This window comes from Hipposideros armiger, unplaced genomic scaffold (genome assembly GCF_001890085.2).
Source record: "Hipposideros armiger isolate ML-2016 unplaced genomic scaffold, ASM189008v1 scaffold_870, whole genome shotgun sequence".
In the NCBI taxonomy this organism is placed as follows: domain Eukaryota; kingdom Metazoa; phylum Chordata; class Mammalia; order Chiroptera; family Hipposideridae; genus Hipposideros; species Hipposideros armiger.
This window is the reverse complement of record NW_017732220.1, coordinates 281,502-302,146: the sequence shown is the minus strand read 5'-3', so window position 1 is coordinate 302,146 and position 20,645 is coordinate 281,502. Positions and strand designations below refer to the sequence as shown.

At 37.4% G+C, this 20,645-nt stretch overlaps 1 protein-coding gene across 3 annotated transcripts in view; it reads right to left on the bottom strand.

Annotated features, from left to right (window-relative positions):
- The window catches only part of FAM13A (family with sequence similarity 13 member A), a 281,449-nt gene that overhangs the window by 238,112 nt on the left and 22,692 nt on the right, over window positions 1–20,645 (bottom strand). For all 3 annotated transcript variants that reach the window (XM_019629843.1, XM_019629842.1, XM_019629841.1), the window contains one exon: window positions 19,060–19,269. In XM_019629843.1, the coding sequence (XP_019485388.1) occupies window positions 19,060–19,269 (210 nt within the window). The remainder of the gene's footprint in view (window positions 1–19,059; window positions 19,270–20,645) is intronic.

Below are 20,645 nucleotides of genomic sequence, written 5' to 3'. Positions count from 1 at the left end.
GCACACTTCGACTTTTCAACGGTCATGAAGTTATACTGTACTTATAATCTTAGCCTCCAGGAAAAATAAAATAAAACTGGTGAAATGCTAATCTCTATCATGATGTATCTCAGATCCATGAGAAGGTCAGCTATTAAAGGAAGTAAAATACTCAGCTTCATGGCGCCAGATTTATTGAAGTAGCTTTTATTTCCTCATTAAGCCTCACAGAAGGATTTATGAAAACTTGCTAATTTATTAGACAGAACAATGAGCCATTGCTGACTATGGAGAGGAAGAGCCGTCACAAGCCTGAGAATGTGGATAGCCTCTAGGAGCTGAGAAGAAACAAGCAAGGAAACGGGGACCTCAGCCCTCCAACCACATGGAACTGAGAACTGCCAACAACCTGAACAAGCCTCCTGGAAGCAGCTTCTCCTCCTGAGCTGTCAGATAAGAACCCGCAATGACACACACCTCAATTTTGGTCTTTGGAGACCGGGAGTAGAGAAACCAGCTGAGCTGCCACACTTGCTCCCAGAACAGTGAGATAAAAATTTTGTGCTGTTGTAAGCCACTAAGTTTGGGGTAATCTGTCAAAGCAGCAATAGGAATCTGATAAATCCCCAGTTAGAGATTATTAGACTGATAACAGAGATGAATTAACTCGTCCATGTTCACACCGCTACCACGTAGCTGAACTGCAGTTTGAATGGGCAGTCTGACCTCACAGCACATGCTGTGACCAGTGCCCTCTAACAAAGTTAGCTGTTATTATTATAGTTATTACAGAGCACTGAGCACACTGCTTATACATGTCAATATTTAAGAAACGTTTCCTGAATCAATAAACAAACACACAAAATTGATGAGTAGCAGGAAGTGGACTCTTTAATTAATTTACAATAAATTACAATTTAGGTCCTGGGGGTATGTGGGCAACGACATATTCATAAAAGCTTATAAGAATGTCTGGGCACAAATGTTTTATAAAATACAGGATAATAAACAAAACATGTATTACATTTCTTTCTAAATATGCATTTACAGAATGGGAAAAATAACCATAAAATGCCAGTGCACTGGGTTAGGCTGGATTTGACCTCTGCACTTCATTTCTCTGGAGCAGGGTCACTTCTTTAAAGTGATGAGAGGCTCCTGTACATAATTACATCTTATAATTAATGGAGTTGCTGTTTTTCCATGAAAAAGGAGAGGCTATACTTTTACAGCTCTCTCGCAACCCTTGCCCATGATAAAGCTCTGCAAGGCCTCACACCAATTTCCCAAAGGGCAAGATGATAAAGTGAATCACAGAAATTAATTACAGTCTATTCTTAAACATTACTAAGGAAACTACCAATCTCACCATTCTGATTAGCGTCTGCAAGATGCAGAAGTGTGTTTATTGCCAACCTAGCCAACATCTGGACTGAACTCCTGCTCCCAGAATGAACCCGCATGTTGAACCATGTGACAAGTATTTGCTTGAAGTAACATGCAGGCAAAGGCCTCAGGCAGAACAGAACATTAGGTGACACTTTACATTTCAATCCTGTAACAAAAACGAACTGATGATACCAAAACTGCAGGACAACAAATTTGTTCTGGGAGCCCTTACTCAGGGCTGAGTGCTTGTCAGTGGGAATGTGGCATAGATAAAAATATAAGAAACACGTGAAATAGTCTATCTGAATTTCAGAACTGGGAGATTTAGGCTAGATGTTAGACAAGCATTTCACAGCTGAAGAACCTGTTTACAGGAGAATCGGAAAAACAATCATAGCACATAGGAAGGGGAGCCTCTGACAATACTAACACACTAATCTTCAACAATATTGGCAATATCCCACCTAAATAATACTTGGCTTTCCCTGTGAATTTAGTGCTACATTAAGTGGGAAAAGAACAGTAAGTGTGTATTTACAGTAAATAAGTCTTTAATATGGAAACCATATAATGCTACCCCTCCCCACCGCCCACCCCCCACACACTATTGATTCAGCTGACACTGCTGCTCAAGTTGTAAGTGGACTGATTTAGTGTCCGATCAGTCAAATCATCAAGCCCTGCATTAAGCCCAGTTATTTAAGTCTATTTTGGATGTCTCCTCCTTTTCTCGTAAGTTTCCAAATTTACTTATGGATTCAGTGTAGAAGTTGATTATGTCCATGTCCATTCAGTAAAGTAGGTGTTTAGAACACAGCTTAACAGAGTTAGGGCAGAGCTGCAGATGGCTAGCAAGCTAACCATTTGACATCCCTTCAAATTGGTATTCTATACACAATTTTTTTTTTTTAAAGATTTTTTTATTGGGGACTTGTGGGATGGGAACAGCGCTGGGGAATTGTGGGAAGGGGAACAGACAAGTTGCTGTCCTTTTTGTTCTTCAGTCTAGTTGTGGAGGATGTTGCTTCACTGACCCAAGTTGGCACCATCATTGCGCTCTTCCCGGGTGAGGCAGATCAGTCGCTGGCTTCTGGATGGCCACTCACTGCGGCTGCTGGCTGCTCATGCTGGCTGCTGGCTACACACGGTAGCCCATGGCAACCCACTGCAGCAGGGGCTGCAGCCTATGCCGTCACTGGTGACTCACAGCAGCCCAGCTCCAGGTTGAGCTGTTGTTCAGCCATCTTAGCTGCAGAGGGCAGTGTCACTGGCCCTCATATGTGGGATATGAACCAAGGCCCTCTGGCGTCCCAAGCCAGCTCTTAACCAATGCACTACTCGGCTGGCCCTGTATACACAAATTTTTAATATTTATTTTATGTGAGTTGACTTTCTATTAATACAAGCTGGACACTTTAAAAAACAAAACAAAAAGCAATTCATTTGTTGGCTGTTCTCTCTTTTCCAGCTCAATCCAAATAAGATGCCCCTCAAATAAAAGCATCAGTGAAAAATGCAAAATTCACTGAGGATGTCACTCAGTTCACAACAATGCATTTCAAAAATCCCAGACAGAGATTATCTTCTTGGCCTTGGAGAGGTGGGTCTCCTCTCTCTTTTTCCTCCCAAAGCCCCAAATCTTCCTGTGACAAAATTCTATTTGTTTATATTATGAGGATGACTAAAGTAAAAAACACAATAACAGGTGTTACTGAGGATGTAGAGAAATTAAATCTTTCCTTCCTTGCTGATGGAAATGTAAAACAACATAATTACTTTGGAAAATTGTTCCTTAAAATGGTAAACATAAAGTCACCCTTTGACCCAACAATTCCACTCCTAGATAGACGTCCAAGAGAAATGAAAGCATATGTCCATATAAGGACCTGTACGTAATTACTCATAACAGCTTATTCATAATAGCCAAAAAGTAAAAACAATCCAAAGTCTATCGTGAATGAATGGATAAAGTGTGGTACAGTCACACAATGGAACGTTAATCAGCTATAAAAAGGAAGTACTGGTATATGTTCCAACTCAGATGAACCTTGTAACTTACTTAAGTGAAAGAAGCCAGTGACAGGAGGCCACATGCTGTGTGATTCCATTTATATGAAATGTCCATAATAGGCACATCTTTACAGACAGAAAGGAGATTAGTGTTTGGCTGGAGAAGGAGTGGGGGGAAGAAATAATGGGGAGTGTCTGCTACCAGGCTTCCAGTTTTGTTCTGAAGTGATAAAAATGTTCTAAAACCAGATAGTAGTGATGGTTGCACTCTGTGAATACACTAAAAACCACTGAATTGTACATTTTAAAAGGGTCAACTTTATGGTGTGTGAATTATATCTCAATAAAACTGTTATAAGGAAATTCTGAGGTCTTTAAAATCAAGTATGAGGAACACATATAAAGTTTATCTACTTTTCCTCCTAATACCTCACTAAAATAATAAAAGAATTTTTAAAAGGTATAAGCAGTCAAGAGTAATGAGAAATGAAGAGGACAGTCGATGAAAGATTTCAACAAATTTACATACACACATACTTCAACACCAGTTGCTCTAATGTAGAATAATTTTGCTCAGTCATGGCTTCTCTAAGTTTGCATCGGGTTGTTGAAAAAGTCAAGACATATTTTGTCTATGTTTTTCAAAGGTCATGTATTTATATAGAGAACAGAGATCAATCAATGATATATTGCCCATTTTGTTCGATAACATTTTGCCATCTTTCAGTGAGCTTCATAATTCCTCGTTCATAGAAGGACTTGTCTTTATTTGCGAAAAACTGAACAAGGTGCTCATTTACAGCCTCATCTGAATTGAACGTTATACCATGTAAGGAGTTTTGAAGACAGCAAAACAAGTGGAAGTCTGATGGCGCAAGGTCAGGAGAGTACAGTGGGTGTGGCAACACATCCCATCCAAGCTCCAATAATTTTTGACGGGTGATCAAACTTGTGTGTGCTCTTGTGTTGTTGCAATGGAACACAACTCCTTTACAATTAAAAAGCTCTGGACGTTTCTGGATGATGGATTCATTCAAACTGTCCAATTGCCAACAGTACACATTCGAATTGATTGGTTCCTTGGTAGGAGCTTGAAAAACACAACATCTTTAAAATCCCACCACACTGAGAGCATAACCTCTGATGAATGTCTGCTTTCGATGTCGTTTGAGGTGAATCATCATGTTGGGACCAAGACGGTTTGTACATCACACTGTTGTAAACAATCTACTTCTCATCACCAGCTATCAGTCACTTCAAATAAGAATCGTTTTCCTCACAATTAATGAGCATATTGCAGATGTTTATACGTGCTATCAAATGAACTTCTTTGAGTTCATGTGGAACCCAAATATCGAGCTTCTTATGTATCCAAACTTCTTCAGGTGGTCGTGAATGCTTGAATGATGGATGTTCAATGTTTCTGTAATCTCTTGTGTCATGTAACGTAGGTTTGACTCAATCAATGCCTTTATTTTGTCATCATCAACCTCGGTGGGCCTCCCTGACTGAGGAGCATCATTGAGATCAAAATCACCAGCATGGAATTTCGTGAACCATTGTTGGCACTGACGTTCTTGTAGAGCATTGTCACCATAAACTTTATGCAACTTTTCACAAGCTTGACATGTGTTCTTCCCTTTATGTAAGTAAAACAGTAAAATATGGCAAAAATACACAGTTTGGTCTTCCATTTTTAATTTGTTATAAAAATTCCAAAACTCAACCAAATCGCTGAATTTATTTTCACAATGAAGCTAGAACTGTCAGCTGTCAAATTACATAGCAATAACATAGATGCGAATGACTCTAGAACTTCCAAAACGGAACTAGCGCCATCTGTCGCAAACATGTGTCATGACTTTTCCGACAACCCAATAGAATTCCACTCACTGCTTAATACTATCTCACAGTGTCAAAGGCAATTACAAGAAAAATCAAGATTTATGGTTATACTCAGAAAAGACAAGACCATCTATTTATCAGGATCTACAATCTTAGAGATCACCGAGTATTATAAACATGAATAAGGCTTTTCCTGTCATGTGGAACTGATGGAAGCAGAGCCAACTGGAATGTCATCAAAATTCATTCCAGTGAAGGTTTCACACACTTGAATGACTGGCACCTTGGACAGATATGCAGATGACAACCTTTCAATCCTGCTCTGCATTTAGATCTTTACCCCGCAGAAAATAATAGTTTATATATTTGGCACTGCTTATAGAAAACCTGAAAGGCACATATTGAAAATGAAAAGGGCTTAAACTTGTAGTTTAATATAATGATTCTGTTTTTCATAGACACAGAAATTTGTGAGGGTTGAATAATTGCAAAAGAAACGGAACTTCTCAGTAAGAAGGAGTTAACCTAGGGGCAGAAATATGTCATATGCTTCCTATGGAGCTCATATTATCCAAGCGGTTAATAATTAGTTAATAACTAGTATTATAACAAGCCAACATTTGCAAGGCAAAAACCACTCAGCTAACCTCAAACAATGTAAAGTGGCATTATGATATATAATATGGACAAAAGGGCTTAACTCAAACTTCCTTAGTGAATTCCTTGCGTAATGAAGAAAAACAGAACTCAAGGCTTAAATACAAGTCAGCTAATTAAATTAGATTTCTTAATAATTAGGCATTGCACTGATTAAAATGGCCCTATTAGGGTGGCTTTCTTTAGAAAAACAGTTGCTGTCTAAATTATCAAATGCTCTTAAATTAAAATTCACAGGCACTTTACTTGCACATATTGCTTGCACAGCTGCTATTAAAATCAAGAATGGCGGGGGGGAAGGCAAAGGAAAATGGATTTAAAGAGATGAATTGATCACATGTTCTTCCCAAGACTCCACTAACATGACAGTCAAATAATGTTTAGAAAGCATAAGCACCCAAGGGCAAAAAAGAACAGCAAAGACATAAGTAGATGAGATTTCAAAGACATTTGGAAATGAATGCAAGTGACTGAAAATAGACAGATTCTGGAAGAAAGCCTCTCGGTCTCCAGGGAGCTTGCCCCCAGCCCATGCACCCAGGCAAGTGGGCAGTGAGGCAGAAGTGCTGAGACCCAGTCTGCATAACAATGGATTCCTGGACACCTGAGAGAGTTAAGGGCTAGAGTGAGGAACACAGTGGAATGTGTGAGGATTAGTGAAAATCTGCTAAGAAATAATGGGTCCATGAGCACACTTCTCACTTCTCTGCTTTTGAAGAACTTGATGATTGAAGAGAAAAATATGTCCTCATACTGACATTTTGAATCCCCAAAGAAATATGCTAGATTTTCCTCTATCTATCCCCAATATCTAATTCTCCTAAAGTGCAGCACAAGCCCAATGGTCCCATATACAAAATGTTATTCTTAAATCACAACAGACAAGAATCATCATATGTTTGAAAAAAGATACAAAAAGAAATCCCACAAACAGAAATAACACAAGGAAAAGAAGAAAACAAAACCAAAACCCCCAAAAGCTTTGCTAGTATCCTCAGAAAGATAAGAACAGAATGCTACAAAATAAGAACAGAATGCTTTGAAAAAGAAACAGAACATGGATATTAAAATACAAAGCTAAAATTTAAAAACCAAAGTTGACACATTTTATAGGAAGCAGAATCAAAAGACAGTGATAAGATGTGTAAAGCAACAATATAAGAAGTATGATACAGGAACATTTCCCAGATCAAAGGACAGTATTTTCTAGATTGAAGGAACTTAATGCCCAACACAATGAACCAAGGGACTCCAGGAAACAGCAGGTCCAGGCAGACAGGTCGGGGGAGCTCAGGATGAACTCTATAATCGGTTCAGGTGGGAGCAGAAAAAAGTGGGCCAAAGAGGACTCATCCCAGAAATAAAGACTTGATAAATTATTTGATAATTTTGAGGGGAAAAAAAAGTTAACAGTGGATTTGTTGGAGCAGTTTGAAGAAAACTGCAGACAGGTTTATAAAAAATGATGGGAGTGAAAACATAAGATGAATATGAACATCAGGCAATCCTTCTCACACACATACACACACCCTTACATGGTCATAACAAGTCAGACATTAATATGAATTCAGCTAAAATTGCAATATAACAATATTAGGAGAAATCATTTGGAGGAAACGAATGTAACAGAGCTAATTCCACATATTTCAGTAGCAGAAGCAGTAAGATAATGTCTAAAACTGAAAAATCAAGGTAAAACATTATAAGTTTATTATCAAATGGAAGCAAATACCAAAAGAATGTCTAAACAAACGAAAACTGGTTTCCTCTGGGGAAAAAAAACTGAGAGATGTCAAAAGGTGTGTAGAGGTTTTCTTTATAAATCTTTTAATTTTATTTGATTTGGTAATAAAATCATATTTATGTATTACTTTGATAAAAATATTTCTTTACATAAAGGAAAATATGTCCAAGGCAATGAAGATGATGAATTTTATTCAGGGTAATAAAATTATTTAGAAATGTGCCACTTCAAAATTTGAGTAACAATTTTACAGAAAGATTACCAAATCCAATTATATTTATCCCTCTCCCAACAGTACACACTGTGCTCGATGTAATCACTTGCTTCTGTTTTCCAAATCCCTTTGTTCATGTAATCCTTTCTTCCTAGAATGCAAACCGCTTGTGGGAATTCTACCGGTTGTCCGAAGCCCAGCTCAAGGACTCCCTTCCTTTTCCATAAAACCTTTCTAATCGTCTGACTTAGAAATGATTACTTCCTCTCGCCCCACTTTATTCTGCGTATCCTGGCTCTCTGTGGATGTGCCCTATTTCCTTAACAAAACTGTAAGCTCACTTCTGGCAGGACAGTATCCTGATTTTCCATGTGAGAAATACCAAAGCTGATGCCTTCATTTCAATTTAATAGTGGAAAAGCAGTTTTTCAATTACTGATTTCATACTAACAAAAGGAGTCCTGTTCTATATGTAAAGTGCAATATATATTCGCAGGCTTAACCTGTCATTAAAATTACATAAAATATAAAAAATAAAAATTACTGATAACTGGTGACCAACGCAAAAAATATTCCGAAATGAATTTGTGGAAGGCTTAGTTCATCGTGTGTGATTTACCAACTCTACCAGCAATCAAAAGCTCAAGTAGTTTCAATTAAGGTGGGCAAAATTTTGAAACCTTTATCTTAACTCCAAAATAAGCCCATTTTTAATCCTTTTCCTTCCTCCTTCCTAATCATTAGGCAGGTAAATGCATGCATTCTTCTGTATCTCATAATTTTTTTAGAGACAGGAAAGTTAGGAGACAGAAAGGGTCAAGGACGGATTATAAGCTTGAAAGTAAAAAAGTGGAGGGAATCACACACTAAATGGCTTGTCCTCTTACAACCAAGAAAACAAGGAACTGAAGTCAGGGCCAAGGATGAACTGGGATATGAGCATGGGGAAGAAAGACTGCGTTTAAAACATGGATACTGTGTTGCATCTCTAGAGATGGTGATTTAATTGGCCTAGGGTGTGATTGATCTCTGGGGTTTTTTAAAGCTTCCCAGGTAGTTCCCATGGGCTCCCACAGTTGAGAAGCACTGGCTTACCATTAATTATTTGTTATATGATTGGCATTGTTCAATCTCAGGAAGTAGACACTACTATGATCTCCATTTAACAGCTAGGGAAACTAAGAGTGGTGGTTTTAAAATGTCCAAAGAGCCTGACACTTCTTCCTTCAAAAGATGAGAGCTTAATTCCCCTCCCCTTCAACAACAGGCCACGTTAACAACTCACTCCTAATGAACAGAATGGGGTACAAATAATGCTATTTGACTTCTGGGACTAAGTCATTCAAAGAATAGTTTCCATCTCTCTTGAGCTGCTCACTCTGGGGGAAGCCAGCCCATAGCCTTGTGGCCAGGCCTGTATGGAAAGGACGAAAGGCCTCTTGCCAAGAGGCAGCACTAAATTGCCAGTCAGGTGAGGCAACCACCTGGGAAGCAGACCTTCTAGCCCCAGTCAAGCCTTCAGATAACTGCAGCCCTTGCCAACCCGTGACAGTAACCTCCTGACAGACCCTGACCATTACTGCTTGGCTACACCACACCTGGATTTCTAACCCACAGAAACTGTGAGGGAAATTAAATGTTTATTGTAGTTAAAGTCAGTAAATTTTGGAGTATTTGTTATATAGCAATAGATAGCTGGTGCCTTAATGCACAAGAAAGTTAGATAACTAACACAGCTAGCAAATGGCAAAGTGAGATTTGAAACTAGCCAGAATGGACTCAAAGCCTGTGCTCTAGGCCACATACCATAACTTCTTTCTTTAAAATGAAGATTATCCAGCCTATACCTCGTTAGAGCTGCTGCTGGAGTACTAATCTGAACAGTGAATAATCACTTAATACAAGGAATAAATTCTCAAAGAGAATCAACATTCAAACACACACACACACAAAAACATACAAAAAATGATCTTTATAAATAAAGAAAACATACCCCAGTAACATTTTTTCCCACCGCAGATCATTTATTCTAAACTCATCCCTTCCTCTTAGCTGTGCTAGTCATTAAAGATTTCTAAGACAAAAACATATCAATTCTGTAGTAATGATTTCCATCCCAGAGACGACCTAATTAGCATCCACTGTAGGCTTTTTACTAATTTTTACTCGTATGTTTATTAAATTGTGATAAATTTTTTAAAAGCACAGTGTTATGGATTGAGTTTTGTCCCTACAAAATTCATATGTTGAAGCCCTAACCCCCAGTGTGACTGTATTTAGAGATAGGGCCTTTAAGGAAGTAATTAAGGTTCCATGAGGTCACAAAGGTGAGGGCTCTAATCCAATAGAACAGGTGTCCTTATAAGAAGGGAAAGGGACACCAGGAGAGCACGTGCACAGAGGAAAGGTCATGTGAGATACAGTGGGACCGTAGCATCTGCAAGCCACCGAAAGAGGTCTTACCAGAAACCAACCCTGCCAGCACCTTGATCATGCACTTCCAAACTCCAAAACTATGAGGAAATGAATGTCTGTTGTTCAGGCCATCCAGTCTGTGGCATCATGTTATGGCAGCCCAAGCTGACTAATACACACAGTATGATGGGAAAAGCTTGGGCTCTGAAGTGCCACAGGTCCCAGTTTTGCACATAGCTACTTGCTCTTTGGTAAGTAACTTATCCTCACTGAGTTTCATTTTTCTTATCTATGAAATATTGTAGGAGTAGGTGTGATGGGTTATAGAAGCCACTCATATGTAAAGCATCTAGGAAAAATCTTGGCACAGAATAGGTACTTAAATCATGATAAAAGGAATATAACATTAGCTTATTCTCATCTGTTTATAGCTACAGTATTGTTCAAACACAAGTGATGCTGAGAATGCTAAGTATAAACACTGATGAATCGACATAGATGACCATGAAATTCACCCCCTTCCCCTTCGCACTGACATTCATTTTACTCATCTATTTAAAATGAGCTCCTCATCAAGACCCCACAATAATCTTCTCCTCTCGACTTCTGTTATTTGTACTAACCAGTCAATTGTCAAGATGCCCAACAGGACCTCTCCTCTTTCTTCAATAAAAAACAGCTAGATCTCCAAGATAGACAATGTATAAAGCCCCCACAAAGAAATCATCATATCCTATCAAGCTAATAACATCCGAGCCTTTGGGCGGGGTCTCAAATTCAACTGGTAGGGAAGGAGCATTAGTCAGCCACAGAACCCTCCTAGAAAGTTGACGACTGTTCCTTTCTGGACATAAGATCAGGTCTTGCAGGCAAAAGCATTTTAACATGTAAGGCCCCATCCTAGGTACAGATAGAAAAGAAAAAGATTTGAATTACTAAGGACGAAAGAACAGTAGTTGCCTCAGGTCTTGTCAAAGCACAGAGTTTGCAGGGAGTTCTTCCTGGTGCTAATTCAACCTTGCCTCAAAACTTCCTTAATTTATTAGTTTCCACTCACAACAGACTAACACCGTCTGCCACCAAGTTCCCTGGGCTTCACCAAAGGTATGGCCACCCGAGGCCAGCCACCACACTACACCTCCCTGACCCACTGTTTTGCAAGTCACCTAAACTCAAAACCTTAGACCTATCTTTCACTTCTTTCTTACTCTCATTATCTAATTAGCAACCATGTCCTGTTCATGTTTCTAATGTCTCTCTCTGGTGACCTTCCTTTAAAATTCCATCACCAGCTTCTATTTGGGATGGTGAGAAAGTTCTGAAAATGGATAGTGGTGCTAGTTGTACAGCATTGTGAATGTACTTCATGTCACTAAACTGTACATTTAAAATAATTAAAACGGTAAATTTTATGTTATGTACACTTTACCATAATTAAAACACAGTCCATCGCCAAATATCCAGCAGATACAGTTCCTTAGGACCATGACCTAGATTTCTGCCAGTCTTCTAGATGTTTTTCCTACACCCACACATTCCCATCCAACCATCTGGCACAGCAGTGCCGAAAATATTGCTTCTATCATATGACTTCTTTCTTCAAAAATGTACTGTTTAAAGATTAATTACTTAGCCAAACATTCAAGACCCTCTACCATCTACTCTCAGCCTACTTTTTAAATTCTATCTTTTGCGAAGCGCCTGTAGTTATGGGCAGCTCTGTCTTACACTGACAGTGCTTTGCTCATACCCCTTCCTCGCCTAGATTTTCCTCTTCATCCAAATTAATCTTATATACCCCAATTTTACTTTTAGCACAAAGTATTCTCTATCGTAATCCAGATTGATTTCCCTCTCCTTGTGATTACTGACTGGCTGTTCTTATCACTCATTTGTAACACTGTAGGACATATGCCACGCACATCCCACCTCCTCAATTAAATTGCACACTCCTTGAAATCAGGATGCTTAATCTGTTACGTCTTGATATCATCCTGTGTCTAAGTAGAAGGTACTAAATCTGATGGACTGATCCAATGCCAAGTAAGTGAATAACAACAACCTTGTCTCGAAACTTCCTTTCTAATTTGTTAGTTTCTATTCACAAAAGTCTGACAAACACCCTCTGCCAGGGTGTTTATTCAATATTCAATTATGAGACAGAAATATTTACACTTATATTATAGAAGATTTTTCAATAGAGAACATTGAAATAAAGGGTTTTCTAATTAATCCTAAATGAAATGATCCTATCCTAAAATCTTTTTATTGCCTGCAATTTATATCTATTCTCAAAACACACCTAAGATTAAAACGAAAAACAAAACAAAACATGTATTACTGTCCCAACAAGATAAGGATAAAAGATCAGCATCATGGGATATAGCCAAGCTGAGATAATTATACTGGAAACCTCAATTAAGGAAGGTGAGCTGTTGTAATCAGAGATAAGTTTAACATGACAACAGGAATGGATGACCACAGAAAGGTCCTTTACAGTCTCTCTCTTAAATATGAATTGTCAAAACCACACCTTTGACAGAACAAAAGGTCTTGCTGAAATCAACTTTAGACAGGAGTTGTTGATAAATACAGATATGCTGGTTTGCTAACTAAAAAATATAATCTCAGGGCTTTAGACACCAGACAAGTCTAAAGTTGATAATTTGTTATAAAAACAAAAGAATCTAAGTGATGTTCTTCCACACAGAAGGCCCCTGTTGATCTTTAAGACCAAAGATAATCACAGCATCAGGGATGCTCCCAGGCAGTGTCCTGACTGTTCTCAGGGCCAGTCTCAGTTTAGCTTAAATGTCTGAAAAAAAATATTTAGCTGGGGCTCCAGAGTTCTATCCTATGTACTATGGAAGAAAGGATTTTGATCTGAAAAATGTTAAGTATATATCAATTATGAAATAGCTTGCTCTTGACACAGGATATAATTCAAAGACCCATAACAATTTTTTTTTTTTAAGATTTTTATTGGGGAATTGGGGGATGGGAACAGTGCTGGGGAATTGGGGAAAGGGGAACAGACAAGTTGCTGTCGTTTTGNAAGATTTTCCCATTTTATAAAAATGTTTTCTTGGAATAATAAATTTTCATGTCTATCACGTATCAACTAAAAAGATCACATATACTGTTCGAAGGCCTGAATCATTTTGATTTTGGGGAAGAGCCAGAAGTCGCAGGGTGCCAGGTCCAGTGAATAAGGTGGATGAGGACACACCGTAATGTTTTTATTTGACTGAAATTGCCATATACCTGAAGTGATGTGTGACACCATATTAAGAATTAAGAATACCATATTAAAGAGTATGGCCAGGGTACCATGTAATCTCAGAGGAAATACCAGTCACTATGTGTTTGGTAGGCAGTTTCTCAAATGGCCCCAATGATCCCTGACTTGGTATCCACACCTACGTGTAATACTTTCCCCTTGAGTGTGGACTGGACCTAGTGACCTGCTTCTAATCAACGGAATGTAGCAAAACAATGTGATTAAATTCTAATCTCACTTCTGGGATTAGGTTATAAAAGACTAATGTCCATCTTGCTTGCTTGTGTTGTCTTCCTCTTTCTCTCCCTTTAGCTCTTCGTACTTGCTAACGCTGATGAATCAGCTGCTATTTATTTTGTTAGCTGCCTTAAGAAGAGGTGGCACGTGGCAAGGAACTGAGGGCAGTTTCTGGACAACTGCCAGTGAGTAACTAAAACCTTCAGATCAACAGCCCACAAGGAAATGAATCCTGCCAACAACCACGTGGATGAGCTTAGAGATGAACCTTTCCCCAGTCAAGTTCTAATATGACTGCAGCCTTACAAGAGACCCTAAGACAAAAGACACGACTAAGCTGTGCCCAGATTTCTGACCCACAGAAACTATGAGATAATAAACATTGTTGTGTTAATCTGCTATGTTTTGTGGGTAATGTGTTATACAGTTACATAACTAATACGATATGCCATTCCCTTTAATACTGCAGAATATCAGCTACTATTGGGAAAATTCAGCTTAGTCATTTTAAAAACTTTCAAGGTCTGTTTCCTCGACTCCACAAAGCTTCATCTGTAACTTCAAAAATGTATACTGGTATCAAGCAGATAGCACCCAATAAAAGAAAATCCCATCTTTGGTCAAGGCCCAAATCCTGAAAATTTTGCACTCTAGTCCTGTATCTACCCAGCTCCTGAGCCTGTTTTTTGGCCCAACAAATGCCCCCAGATCAGATTTCAGTGTTTTTTCTAGCTTTGACCTTAGGTTTTCTCTTCCAACAAGGTTTTTTTGACCCTTCTCTCAAATAAATATACTTCTAGTTATTCCAAAATAACCACTCAGCTCCAAGAATTGGCTTTGGTTTTCAAAGTTTCTGATCCCACTGGACCTTACCAGTGGAGAGATAAATTATAAATGGAAGTAACAAACATTAATGCTTTTCAACCTTTTTTTTCCCACCTCCATTCCATTTATTTGCACAAATCTCTCTCACCCAAACAATTCTTATGATACTCAGTGATTTTCAACCATAGGGAGTTTACCCCTGACCATGGCTCTGTTACATTCTGGGAGAAAGAATCCATTAGTTTTTTTAAAGCCCCTTATGAACTTATATCCAATACCCACATGAGGCTTACCACGCTAGATAAGCTCTAAATTTTCCTACTCTAAATTTTTAGGACATGATGATTATAACAGAAATGCTCAGAAGAAGAAGATATTTAGAAGGCTTAGTGGAGTTACTGTCATACATTTCTGATACTCTCATATTTGATTTCATGGGTTAATTATGAAACATCAATTTAATAATGGTTTAGAAATGAAAGAATTATATAAGCTAAATAACATCTATGCTATTGAAAACTACATTTTTGTACAACTGAAATATTTACTTCAAAATAGTATGAAGACATCATTACAAACTAAATATGCCAGAAGTCAGAATTTGCCTGATTGGCCCAGAAAGTAGTACAACAATATGTAAGCATCTTCTGACACCTGGTGGTGAGTGGAGTATCCTACACTATTTAAAATTTCATATTGCACAGTATCTTCATGCTAAAGAGAAGGGATTCGGTAACTTTGTTACCAAGATTAGTTATTTTAAAATAGTATAAAGATGAGATGCCACATAACTTATAAGATTTTTCTTTGAATCTAAAAAAAAGGAAAAAAAATTTTATTTTTTAAGGGAAAAAAGTTCAAAGTCTGTTTAAAAGGCCTTGATATAGGCCCTAATAAAACCTTTCCATTCTAAAATTCCTTTATAATAATAAAGAGTTCCCCTCATGTCAAGTTGTTAAATGTCTGCATTTAATTAAACAACAAAGCATGACCACAAGATCTACCACAGTTAAATCATAAGACCAAGCATCCCTGTACCCATACCTGATAGAAGTGCCTACTCATAGGTGCACAATAAATCATTGTTGACTTGAAAAAAAAATCTACAAAACTACTACATATAACTAATTGCAGTATCTTCTTGCCTTCAAACTTTATACCACCCTTCAAACTTACACAGGCTCTTTGGTTTGTTTATTAACGTGATAGTTTCAAATACAGAAAGGGGCTACTGGTTATCTACACAGTAATTAACTATATAGCCTTTCAAAATACAGGGTAGGTGCCCTACCCTAGGTTGCACAGTCAAGGTTCTGATTCAGTAGCTCTGAGGTTTCGCCAATGCATGGGAATTCTGAAAAGATTCCTCTAGTGATTCTATTTCACATCCCTAGTTAGGAATGATTTTGCCCACTAAAACATTTAGCTTGTTTTACTTGAAGACATCCTATTAGAGTATACTAAGGGTATGCTAAGCAGAAGTAGAAAAAAAAACAATCTGCAATTCAAACTTTACCAAATTTTCATATATTGATGGTTTGAATACAAATTGGTTCAACTCTTATAGCATGAATTATAAACACACATATCCTTTGACCCAGCAGTCCACTTCTAGAAATTTGGTCTACAGATACACTCATAGTGCTTAAAATGACAAATGTTAAAGTTAGTCCTTGAATCTTTTTTTAAATGATTTATTTCCAGTTATAGTTGACACTCAATATAATTTTGTTAGTTTCAGGTGTACAGCATAGCAGTTAGACATTTATATAACTTACACAGTGATGCCCTCGATAGTCAAGGACCCACCTGGCACTATACATAGTTGTTGCAATATTATTGACTATATTCTCTATGCTGTATTTTACATCCCTGTGACTATTTTGTAACTCCCAATTTGTATTACTTAATCCCTTAACCTATTTCACCCAGTCCTCAAACGCCCCTCCCCTCTGGTTTATTCTCTATATTTATGAGTCTGTTTCTGTTTTGTTTGTTCTTTAGATTCCACATATAAGTGAGATCCTATGGTATTTGTCTTTCTCTGTCTCACTTATTTCACTTAGCATAATGTTCTCTAGGTCCATCGCCTGAATCTTTCTTTGTAGACAGCAAAAGACCAGCAAGAATTAGTACCCATTGGTATGTGACTGCTTAAGGAAAGGGTACAGAGAGTGGAACAGTACATGGGGAAAAGAAAGAATTAAATGAGTAAAGCACTTTATGCAATATGGAACAATCTCCAAAATATACTGTTAAGTAATTTTTAAAAAAGAAATTTGGCATTGAGTTGACAGACTATCAAGAAAACTATTTAATCTGTGAAACAGCTATGAGGACTGAAATATGAAACAGCAGGGTTGTCTTTAAGGAAATTGCATCACAATACTTCTATATATTAATGTACAGTAGAAAAGGGAGATAAGGCTACTGTAACTGCTTCTGATGGGTCTGGAAAGAGCCTTCCCTGCAGTCTCCCGCTTTAGAGTGACCAGCTGCAGCCTGTACCCTCTACTGTAAGAGCACCACATAGTACAAACCAGCAAAAGCACAGTGACTCTTTATGTATTTTCTACCTGAATCACTAAAGAGAGAGGTTTCTTTCATAGAGGCTATACAGTCTGACACCTAAAGCATCCTCTATTCCCTCTACTTAGCGGCTTGCATACATAGCTAGTAGCTACTCCGTTAATGCCATCTTTATGGAACGTCTCAGATCTAGCCCCAGAGGTTTTCAGGAATGAGAGAATAATACTAATGAAAGCAAAAATTAGTGTCTCTGCCCCATTCAGAATTTATCTGTGCGTAATCACACACCCCTATAGACTGCTATATAGGCAGTCTTGCTTTTAGAATGATACTTGCTTGCTTTGTATGATACATATCAATTTTTTGGCCATCAAGGAAACATGTCATGAATGAGAAGATAATTTACAAAGGAGATCTAAATTATAACAAAATATTAGCATAATGTAATATTAACAAAAGTAATAAAACAATATATTCTCATGATCCAATGAAAGCTATACTAGGAAATGTGATAAAAGCTTTTGAAATTCACAAGTATTCAAAAATATTCACAAGTATTAGTATTAATACTAATATTAATATTAGTAACTTAATATTAAGATATTAAGGAATAATATCTTAATTGGGAATAGAAATAATTAGGAATAATATTAGGAATAATAATTACTCTTATTAATACTAAATATTTGATTACTATTTTGTATTAAGCATACAATATTTAAATCTTTAGCTTTTGCAGCAATTGTTTTAAAATAATTTTCTGAAATTATTTCAGAAATAAAAGTGACATGAAGGGCATTCTGAAAATAATTTTCAGAAATTTATCTTAAAACTTCACATCCCTATGACATGGATACAATATTTCCTCTAAGAATCATTTAAAAAGGAGAAATGATTACTTCCTTGAAATGCTCATACATGTGAACATGCAAAAGTCCAGCTTCCAATAAACAAGTCTCAAATGTGTCACTTACCCAATGCCACTTATTGATACAGAAAGCTTAAAAGCCCTGTAGACAACCAGAACACACAAGTGGGTCTGCATTTTTTGCTTTCATATTTTAACACACTAATTTTCAATAGACTACAACATATAACATGGCCATCTCACTTATCCCATTTTTCAGTATATTACATGTGAATAGTTATACCGCTGCTTCAAAGGAATGTGGCTTTACTCCTTAATCTGGTTACAAACACTCTCTATAAATATATTTTCTGCTTTTCACTTGAACTTGGCAAAAATAAAGAAATGGTTTTTCAAAGTTAAATCATTATCCTTAATATATTTGGGAGGGAGAACTCAATAATGATTATGCCTATAACTATTACATTCAAAAATGAAGTTTCTTCATTTAAAATCATTTCATACTATAATCATAAATCAATTTTACCTCACAAAATAAATAGAATTATTTTAGGACTCAATTTTGTTTACAAGAAAATGAAAGTACACCAGTGACCTTTCAGCCTCAAAGGTCACTAACCAAATACAATTTACTTAAGATTTCCTACATAGAAATTAATGTCTTATTCGCACTCCTATTGCAGTCACTAGTTAGAAAAGAATTTCTTTGACCTGAAAGCATCAAGACTTTTCAATATTATGTTACTAAAGTATTCATATACTAATGATATTAGAAATTATATTTAATAATGATATTCCTAGTCAGTTTAGTATTATTTTAGGGTAGAAGATAAGGGCCTAGAGTAAAATACTGGGTTGCCGGAAAACTCATGGCGTATTTTTTCTATGTTTTTCATTGCAAAAATGCGTCATGATTTTTCTGACAACCCAATAGCAAGATGGTAGTTATGGAGGGATCACAACTACTTAAAAACTCATTTAAATATTTGCAGCTTAAACATTTAAAAGCTTAATTTTAGCTGAAAAATAAAATTGTTTTAATTCATAAAAGGATTTACTGTACTAACCCTGGAAGAGCTGAATGAATCGAGGATGTAAGGCTGAGGTGATCACGCTCTCTGGCAGCTCCCTCAGGAAGAGCTTTAACAGACTGGCTGCTGAGCAGACATCCCCGTCTTTCCCAAGCTCCACCGGCACTCCACTCTCGAACTTCAATCGAAGTTGTTCCACCACCTTCATATTGCCATTCACCCTAAAAAGGCCTTCCTGGGTGAGTCCTGTAACAATAAAGTAGACACACAGAAAATAAACAGAGGTTTCTCAGAGACGCAAACTCGAAAGAGTAACAAAAATTAAATCTCAGTACAGGATTTTCTGAATATTATAATAACCAAGCATTGAAAGATTTTCCCATTTTATAAAAATGTTTTCTTGGAATAATAAATTTTCATGTCTATCACGTATCAACTAAAAAGATCACATATACTGTTCGAAGGCCTGAATCATTTTGACTTTGGGGAAGAGCCAGAAGTCGCAGGGTGCCAGGTCCAGTGAATAAGGTGGATGAGGACACACCGTAATGTTTTTATTTGACTGAAATTGCCATATACCTGAAGTGATGTGTGACACCATATTAAGAATTAAGAATACCATATTAAAGAGTATGGCCAGGGTACCATGTAATCTCAGAGGAAATACCAGTCACTATGTGTTTGGTAGGCAGTTTCTCAAATGGCCCCAATGATCCCTGACTTGGTATCCACACCTACGTGTAATACTTTCCCCTTGAGTGTGGACTGGACCTAGTGACCTGCTTCTAATCAACGGAATGTAGCAAAACAATGTGATTAAATTCTAATCTCACTTCTGGGATTAGGTTATAAAAGACTAATGTCCATCTTGCTTGCTTGTGTTGTCTTCCTCTTTCTCTCCCTTTAGCTCTTCGTACTTGCTAACGCTGATGAATCAGCTGCTATTTATTTTGTTAGCAGCCTTAAGAAGAGGTGGCACGTGGCAAGGAACTGAGGGCAGTTTCTGGACAACTGCCAGTGAGTAACTAAAACCTTCAGATCAACAGCCCACAAGGAAATGAATCCTGCCAACAACCACGTGGATGAGCTTAGAGATGAACCTTTCCCCAGTCAAGTTCTAATATGACTGCAGCCTTACAAGAGACCCTAAGACAAAAGACACGACTAAGCTGTGCCCAGATTTCTGACCCACAGAAACTATGAGATAATAAACATTGTTGTGTTAATCTGCTATGTTTTGTGGGTAATGTGTTATACAGTTACATAACTAATACGATATGCCATTCCCTTTAATACTGCAGAATATCAGCTACTATTGGGAAAATTCAGCTTAGTCATTTTAAAAACTTTCAAGGTCTGTTTCCTCGACTCCACAAAGCTTCATCTGTAACTTCAAAAATGTATACTGGTATCAAGCAGATAGCACCCAATAAAAGAAAATCCCATCTTTGGTCAAGGCCCAAATCCTGAAAATTTTGCACTCTAGTCCTGTATCTACCCAGCTCCTGAGCCTGTTTTTTGGCCCAACAAATGCCCCCAGATCAGATTTCAGTGTTTTTTCTAGCTTTGACCTTAGGTTTTCTCTTCCAACAAGGTTTTTTTGACCCTTCTCTCAAATAAAT